This window comes from Danio aesculapii, chromosome 21 (genome assembly GCF_903798145.1).
Source record: "Danio aesculapii chromosome 21, fDanAes4.1, whole genome shotgun sequence".
Lineage (NCBI taxonomy): Eukaryota > Metazoa > Chordata > Actinopteri > Cypriniformes > Danionidae > Danio > Danio aesculapii.
Window position 1 is genome coordinate 37,446,142 of NC_079455.1, and position 9,712 is coordinate 37,455,853.

At 33.0% G+C, this 9,712-nt stretch overlaps 1 protein-coding gene across 2 annotated transcripts; it reads left to right on the forward strand.

Moving 5' to 3' along the window:
- Positions 1–1,065: 1,065 nt before the first annotated feature.
- f2rl1.2 (coagulation factor II (thrombin) receptor-like 1, tandem duplicate 2) lies at positions 1,066–7,065 on the forward strand. 2 transcript variants are annotated; one of them, XM_056446881.1, is made up of 2 exons: positions 1,066–1,284; positions 5,490–7,065. In XM_056446881.1, exons 1-2 carry the CDS (start codon positions 1,209–1,211, stop codon positions 6,590–6,592), a joined length of 1,179 nt encoding a protein of 392 aa, XP_056302856.1. In that variant the 5' UTR covers positions 1,066–1,208; the 3' UTR covers positions 6,593–7,065. The 2 variants fall into 2 exon arrangements, with proteins under 2 accessions (XP_056302856.1, XP_056302857.1); XM_056446882.1 differs by having other exon boundaries at positions 1,066–1,278; positions 5,490–7,064.
- Positions 7,066–9,712: the final 2,647 nt, after the last annotated feature.

Here is a 9,712-nt window from a genome sequence, read left to right on the forward strand (position 1 = left end):
TGTGAGTGTATTATGGATTTGTTGATGTTTTTTAAAGAATAACCTGAATGTATTTATCAATAAATGAGTTTTATTCATATCTGTCCATAACTCTCATTCTGCATTCTGTATGTGTGGATGTGTGGTTGTAGGCAGAATGTGTCCAAAGTCCACAGAGCAATGTTTAAACCAGCTGAATCATAAAATCTGTTTGCAGTTGTTTCACACACACACACACACACACACACACTTGACACACTCAGATGCACCAGTTATCCAAACCCATTGTCCATGTTTAAATTTAGGCTACAGAGGTATAAAATAGGTTTATATAATTATTTACAATATATTATTTTGACAGCTTATTTATAGTTTCAATTATAATCCTAGAACATGAGGAATAATTTACCGAATAATTGCAAACACAACAACAACATCCAAGCATGTGTGGACTTGCAGAGAGACCATGTTTAGTAAAATGCGAGAAAATTACCTTCAGGATTTAGGATAGACTAGTTTTTTTTTAATATATAAATATGTAACAATGTTGACAAAATAGAGATTGATATCCTGTTTATTTTAAATCGTTCTTATGCCATTGATGTGTTTCAGTTAAATATGGCATATATTTATAACTATTTTTTCTATGAAGATTAATATATTTTAACATATAAGATGCAATCAGTATTGCTTTACTTTTAGTATTGTGTTATTGTTTTTAATTTGCTTTTATTTATTGTTAAATTAGTTGACAAGTCACAATTTCAATTTTTCATTTAAGTTTTTTTTTTAATATTAATATTTCGATGAGAATTTATGATATTTAAACTTTTTGTTGACAATAACAACATTAAGTTGTGGTCTGAAACGTTAAATCATCTTTAAATGACACTATTAAGTATTGTTATTGTACAGTATTATTGTTATTAGTAATATAGTTTCAGTGTGACTATCAGGAACACACTATCGTTATTTTTCTCCTCCCACGCGCAGATCCTGTGGTTGATTTCGGCCAAAACTCGAAACTCACGGTTCAGCTGGATGTGACTAGATCAGGTCTGACGTCACGCAGGTAACGACGTGCTTTTTTAAAACTCTGAATGGGGTTAAGGTGTGTCCTACTGACTCTTTTAGGTCGACTGAAAACATTTCGCGGAGAGGAACCGCAGAACTCAACGCTTCAGGAGAGCTTTTTTTGGATTTAGGAGTACGAGGGAAAAACGCTGAATATGGCGGTGTCCGAGAGCTACAGGGTTTTGTTTTTTTTCGCGTGTATTCTTTTTGCCTCTGCGCAGCCAGGTGCAGGTGAGTTGCTTCAGTTTATCTTTATTACTCTAATATTCTTGTTTTTTTCACGTTTCACTACTTAGCAGGCATATTTTTGTTTTTAAACGATGTCTAATAGATGTTTCATAGACGTCTAAACATGGACGTATTGGCTAAAACAAGGCTAGAGTGAAAATCTGTGAAAATCTAATAACAGAATAAGCCAAAACTAGACTAGTCATCCAATAAACAGAAATGAATGACTACACATATAAAGTCTGTCTATTTGACAACGTCTTTTTAATTTTTTTTTATTTATTGATTAAACAGGGGAGTACAGAATTATACATAAAATAGTATACAAGAGAATTAATGTACATGATAAATTTTGGTCGTTAAGTATTTTTTTCAGCAGTTGGGATGTCTTAATAGCTTTGGTATTACTCTGTATAGAAGTGAGTGAATTTTAGATCAATGAAGAATAGTTTACAATTTTTATTTTGTATTTTTTTTTATTTATTTTGTCCATTTCCAATAATCCAGAGTTACAATCCACAAATCAAGCCATTGTATCAGTTATATTGATAAATTTATAAAACACTTCAAAAAGTAGTAAGGAAACTTGGGACCAAAACTATTTTGTGTAACTGCAACTGAAATATAAATGAAGAAATGTTTCTGGTTCCATTTAACAAAAACAGCACAAGGGTGAAAAACCTTCCTTAAACTTACCAATAAAATCATTGCATGGATAATATCTATGTAATATTTTAGAATTAGTTCCTTTTACTTCATTAGGAATTGTATGTAGGAATTGTAGGAATGTATTTTGTAATATCTGTCCAGATTTTTGGGGAAAAGAAGAATGAAGGGAATGCTTGTTTCCATTTACCATTGCTATTGGCGAAACACTTTTATCTGCAGTTAGGATTTTCCTGAAATAATTGTTATTAAAAAATGTTTGACGACTAGTCTAGTTATTAGATTTTTACTGACAGCCCAAGTTTAGCCTTGTTTTAGCCAAGGTGTCTACGTTTAGATGTCTATCAGACGTCTATTCAACACAAAACATGTTAGACCTACGTTTAACATGAGTCTTTCTAGACTCCATTCAGCAAAATCAGTAAATGTTGTTAAATGTGTTGGCTATTAAAGAGATAGTTCACACAAAAATGTCAAATTACCTAATTTATTCTTAATTATGTGGTTTTAAGTTAAACACTTATGAGTTTCATTGTTCTTTTGAACACAAAAGAAGATTTTTTGGAAGAATGGGTTTTATAATTACACATTCAGACTTTCTCCTTAATAATAAAATTTTCATAAAAGTATTATTTGCAGATTCTAAATTGTGAAATCATATTAGCAGCCAACGACCATCAAATACAACATTGTTCACAGTCAAATTAATAGTGCTAATATTGTTTTGATGTCATACTTGGATGTGATTTCAGACCGAATGTTCAAAGTACCATGGTAAACACTATAGGGAGTGTGTCACAAGTTGTCACTGAACCAATGTGCAAACATAAAACCAACTTTACCTCACTCTTCCATAGTAGGAAAAGAATATTATAAAAGTTAAAGGTGTAGTCTACCAGAATTAATAACTTTTGTTGTGTTCAACACAACAAAGAAGCTCAAGTAGGTTTTGAACAAGTGAAAGGTATTGAAGTTGGATTTATATTCACATATTCAAATTTCCCCCTTAATAATATTATTTCAGAACAGTATTATTTGCTAATTAAAAACAGTGAAATCATATATAGCAGCCAATGACTATCAAAGTACAACATTGTTCACATTCAAATAAATAGTGCTAATGTTGTTTTGAAGTCATGCTTCAATCAGAATATTCAAAGTATTATGTTAAGCAATATATGGAGCATGTCACAAGTTGTCACTAAACAAATAAGCGAATATAAAACCAACTTTACTTCACTCTGTACACATAGTAGGAAAAATACAATACAATACAATAGAAATTAATAGGTGCAGTCTACCAGAATTTTTCAAAATAGCTTCTTTTGTTTTGTATAGACTCCATAAAGGTTTGTAACCACTTGAACATTAGTAAACTGAGTAAATTTTATTTGGGGGGGGGTGGGTTGGTGGAGTGAACTGTCCCTTTAAGTACAGTGAAGTCAACAAAAGTTGGACCAATAAGTTCTTTGATAAGATTAAAACATCAGTAATGGTGAGTGGTCTGGTAACATTGAGGTAAAGTTGGTTTTATATTCACACATTCAGATTTTTCCAAATATAATTTTAGAAAAGAATTGTTTTCTTTGCCAATTCTGAATAGGGGAATCAAATTAGCAGCCAACGACCATCAAAGTACAACATTGTTCACAGTCAAATAAATAGAGCTAATATTGTTTTGAAGTCATGCTTGGATGCGATTTCAGACCAAATATTCAAAGTACTATGATAAACAATGTAGGGCGCGTGTCACAAGTTGTCATTGAATGAATGAGTAAATATAAAACCAACTTTACCTCACTCTTCCATAGTAAGAAAAAAAATTACTGTAGAAGTCAATCGATGCAGTCTACCAGAATTGATCAAAATGTCTTCTTTTGTTCGGTATAAAGAGACTCATAAATGTTTTTAACCACTTAAACATGAGTAAACTGAGTAAATTTCATTTTTTTATAGGCTGAACTGTCCCTTTAAGTACAGTGAAGTCAGCAAAAGTTGGACCAATAAGTTCTTTTATAAGATTAAAACACCATTAATGGTGTGAGTGATCTGGTAATATTGAGGTAGTTTGTTTTATTTTCACACATTCGCATATTTCCGAATATAATTTTAGAAAAGTACTGTATTCTTTGCCAATTTTGAATAGGGAAATCAAATTAGCAACCAACGACCATCAAAGTACAACATTGTTCATAGTCAAATAAATAGTGCTAATATTGTTTTGAAGTCATACTTGGATGTGATTTCAGACCAAATATTCAAAGTACTATGATAAACAATACAGGAATTGTGTCACAAGCTGTCACTGAAACAATGTGCGAACATAAAACCAACTTTACCTACAACTTTACCATGTAAGTCAATACCTAAAGGATTCCAGCTTGTTTCCAACACGGTATCCGCAGGGTTCTGCTGAAATGTTGTGTTGTAGGTCTTAAATCTTTTTTTAACAGGTATAAATTTTACTTTGTTCATGTATAGCTACCCAATTAGGCCATTAACACCCATACAATCACCAAAAATCAATCTCAATAAAACTTTCAATTTTTTATGTAAATAAAAATAGCATTTAATTACTTTTCTTACAGTAACATTTGTTTCACGAGGAGATTTTGTTTAACACATTTCTAAACATCTCATCTCTAATTACTGATTTATTTTATCTTTGCCATGATAACTGCAAATAATATTTGACTAGATATTCTTCAAGACACTTCTATACAGCTTATAATTACATTTAAAGGCTTAACTAGGTTAATTAGGTTAACTAGACAGGTTAGGGTAATAGGCAAGTCCTTGTTTAATGATGGTTTGTTCTGTAGACTATCGAAAAAAATATAGCTTAAAGGGGCCAATAATTTTGACCTTAAAATGGTTAATTAAAAATTAAAAACTGCTTATATTCTAGCCGAAATAAAACAAATAAGACTTTCTTCAGAAGAAAAAATATTATCAGACATACTGTGAAAATTTCCTTGCTCTGTTAAACACCATTTGGAAAATACTTAAAAAAGAAAAATAAATTTTAAAGGGGGCTAATAATTCTGACTTTAACTGTATATATTTTTTATTGAGTTATTATTGTAGACTGAAGTAATTGACAGCCATGTTTTGTTCTATTCTTGGTAAGGGTTATAGGGTTTGTGAATGGATATATATATGAAAATTAATAAAAGAAAATATTCAAGCTAAATTAATATTATTGTATTATTCAATATATTAAATAATAATTATTTTTGATAGGGCAAGTGAAAATCTTTTCTAACTGGGATATTCCAAAAAAAATCCTTAGCATTTAGCTCTGTATAAGTCTAAAGTTTCATTCATAATGGTCTTAAAATGTCTTCAATTTAACTTGGTGAAACCCTGCTCCAAAGTATCTTCTTTTGTGTTCAACACAATGCAAGAAACTCATAAAGGTTTGAAACGAGTAAAGGGATAGTAAATAATGACAGAATTTTAATTATTGTGAAGCTACCCCTTTAAAAGTTAGCATTTTTTGCAGTTCAGTCATTTAAACAAATCAATGTGTTCTGTTTCAGGCAACAGCAAAAACCGAATATTAATAGTGGTACAGGATGATGCAGGCCACATGTTTATTGATCAGATCGCTAGAGAAACACTGCAGAGCGGTCTGACAACAGTCTTCATGCCTATTATTTACACGATAGTCTTCGTGGTCGGGTTGCCAACCAACGCAATGGCGATATACGTCCTCCTGTTCAGGTCAAAGAAAGTACACCCAGCTGCCATTTACATGGGCAACCTGGCACTTGCTGACCTGATGTTTGTCATCTGGACGCCTCTAAAGATTGCTTACCATTTAAAAGGAAATAACTGGACGTATGGCGAGGAGATGTGCAAAGTATCAGTGGGGTTCTTCTACGGGAACATGTACTGCTCCATCCTCTTCATCGCTTGCTTAAGCGTACAGCGATACTGGGTCTGCGCTCACCCGCTCACCCAGCAAAGAAAAGACAACAGATTAGCAATCATCATATCTGTGTGCATCTGGGTCTTCATTGGGGTCAGCACAACGCCTTTGTATCTCTACAATCAAACCGTTGAACTGCAAGACCTCAACATCACTACCTGCCACGACGTCAACATCATCACCAAGAAGAGTTTCGATGAAGGCAATGCGTTTTTGGACGTACAGGAGCCCTATTATTACTTCATGGTGATGGCAGGTCTTGTGTTCTTCGTCCCAATGGTGGTTATCATCGTGGCTTACGTTCTCCTCCTTCGCTCTCTCGGGAACTCGTCGATCAAAGGCAGCGCTGGAAAAAGCCACCAACGAGCCGTGATTCTTATTGTCACGGTGCTCATTACGTTTTTGGTTTGCTTCATTCCAAGTAATGTGATGCTGGTGGTGCACTATTCTCTATTGCGAAACAATAGCTTCAACGCCAGCTATGGATTCTACCTCACCGCCCTCTGTATAGCAAGCCTCAACAGCTGCCTGGACCCGTTCATCTACTATTACGTCTCGGATGATTTCAGAGAGGAGGTTAAAAACACGCTGCAGTGCCGCAGCAGTCGTACGGTGGAGAGAATGAGGGTCTCGTTCAGCTCGATGAAGTACTCTAAAAGGACGAACACGTACACATCCAGCTCAGGCAACACGGAAACCAGCACTTGCTGAGAGCATGATAAAACTGATACATATTTATCTGTGGAGTTTATTGAAACTGACTGTAAATAAACTGTTTTATTTCAGACCGTCGTCACAAAAAGTTTGAACGGAACAAACTGTTTCTTCAACAAAAGCATTGAGTTTAGTCTCAAGGCTGTTTTCTGACACTTGAAGAGAAGCATCCGAGCCAAATTGTTCTGTTGTTACATGAGATGTGCTTGCGAAAGGATATTTAACGTGAATTTATGAGCCTGTGACTGGTGAATGTTTTTTTTATGTTTATATTAGTGTGATTTAAACTTGTTTTTTTTAAAGCCTTTTACATCAAACCTGATTATTAACCACGATTTTTGCTAGTTAGTCAGAATGAGTAATGGTGAGAAATGGTTACAGGTTTCCAACATTTTTCTGAATATCTACTTTTGTGTTTAAAGGAAGATATTTAGAAAAATGTTGGAAACCTGTAACCACTGAATTCCATTTTTTTTTCTTTTTTCCTACTATGGAAGTCAGTGGTTACAGGTTTCCAACATTTTTCTAAATATCTCCTGTTAAACACAATATGAAATATTTAGGAAAATGTTAAAAACCTGTAACCATTGACATCCATAGCATTTATTTTTTTCCTACTATGGAAGTCAATGGTTTCCAACATCTTTCTAAATATCTTCTTTTGTGTTTAACAGAAGATAGCCTGTAACCATTCAGTAGCATTCGTTTTTCCTACGATGGAAGTCAATGGTTCGGGTTTCCAATGTTTTTCTAAATAACTTTTATGTTTAACAGAAGATATTAAAAAAAAAATGTTCAAAACCTGTAACCATTGACATCCATAGCAATCATTTTTTTTCCTACTTTGGAAGTCAGTGGTTACAGGTTTCCAACATTATTCTGAATATCTTCTTTTGTGTTGAGAAAAATGTTAAAAACCTGTAACCATTGACAACCATAGCAATCATTTTTCCTGCTATGGAAGTCAATGGTTACAGGTTTCCAACATTTTTCTAAACTTCTTTTTTATTTAACAGAAGATATTTAGAAAAATTTTCAAAACCTGTAACCATTGACAACCATAGCAATCATTTTTCCTACTATGGAAGTTAATGGTTACAGGTTTCCAACATTTTTCTAAACATTTTCTTTTGTATTTAGCAGAAGATATTTAGAAAAATGTTGGAAACCTGTAACCATTGACATCCCTAGCATTCGTTTTTCCAGAATGACTAACTACTGCACTTTTTTTTTATACCAGTTTTTATACTGCACTGTGCTTTAGAGCTATAATTAGGTCAACGTTGTTGTCCGTGATGTCATATTTAATTGTTCCTGAAGGTTTAAAGGGATAGTTCACCAAGAAATGACAATTATTTTAATTATTTACTAACCTTTCACTTGTTGAGTTTCTTTCTTCTGTTGAACACAAAAGAAGATATTTTGAAGAATGCTGATATATATTATCCATTGACCTCCATAGTATTTTTTTTATCTAGTATGAATTTTAATGGGTGATTTCACTCTGCAAAATATCTTCTTTTGAGTACATCAGAAGAAATAAATTTTTGATACCTCAATTATTTACTCTCACTCATGTGGTTCTTTAAATTTGGGAGTGAACTATTCCTTTAAAAAAAACATCTGTGTCTCTGGAAACAAGCCTTTCTCTTACAGAAAGAAACAAACTCTTAATAAAGTGTAATCAAATTTGGGTGAAATATGGACAAACTCATCTTTTTTGGGTTAAAATTTGATCCTAGCACTTGTGGTGTTCCATATTTGACTCTAATTCTGTTTCACACATGAGCTTCACGCGTGCTAATCACATTACCATCACATCTGGAACACACAGTTTTGAAATAGTTTCTTGTGAATTGAACATGAGTTGTCGACGTTTATTGACATGTTAATGTTCCAGAACTGTGTCTCACATATCTCACATATTTTAATCTTTGATTGAACATGTTTATTTCTTTCTGTGGGGATCATTATTATCTCTTACAATAGGAGTTTGGCTTGTTATCCGAGAACCTTCACTAACAGGTTATTTATCAAATCATCTGTCAGTCTTTTTGTTTTTTAATATCACTGTAACTCTAAATGAAATGCAGCTGTTAAAACCCGCTTCACGCCTAAAGGCACATCACCTTTAAATAAATGATTTATGTACTATGAAACGGTTTTGTGTTGTGGTAAGCTGCTGGTTTCTAATGAACAATTTGTCTTATGATCACATGTGAAGTACATAGTGTACAGGTGAGTCATGGAAACTATGACCAACGTTGTCATCCAAACTGAAACTTACCTTGTGACATAAGACTACTTGATGATATCTTTGTTAAAGGGATAGTTCAGCCAAAAATGAAAATGATGTCATAATTTTGCTCATCCTTAAAACCTTTGAGTATCTTCTGATGAACACATAAGAGGATATTTAAAAAAATATTGGAAACCTGTAACCATTGACTTCTGTAGCATTCGTTTTTTCCTACTATGGAAGTCAATGATTACAGGTTTCCAACATTTTTCTTAATATCTTCCTTTGATTTTAACAGACGACATTTAAAAAAATATTGGAAACCTGTAACCATTGACTTCTGTAGCATTCGTTTTTTCCTACTATGGATGTCAATGATTACAGGTTTCCAACATTTTTCTTAATATCTTCCTTTGATTTTAACAGACGACATTTAGAAAAATGTTGGAAACCTGTAACCATTGACATCCATATAATTTGTTTTACTTACGATGGAAGTCAATGGTTAAAGGTTTCCAACATTTTTCTAAACATCTACTTTTGTGTTTAGCAGAATAAAGAAACTCGTAGAGGTTTTGAACCGCTTGAGGAAAAGTAAATCATGAGTAAATTTTTATTTTGGGGATTAACATTCATTTGCCTAAACACTTTAAGTAGCACAAAATAAGCTTTGCACTAAATGTACACAATGATTTACTTGCATTCTTGTGCTTAATGAATAACTTTCTCTTAAATGTTTTGAACACGATTTTCAAGTCAAAATCTTTTTCTACAAGTCTGGTTGTTTCTGTGAAACTGCAGCTCTTGAGAATTCACACTGTACTCTTTCGATCAGCGATAGCGCAACACTGTCCACTCCCTTTAGCAAATATTTAGCA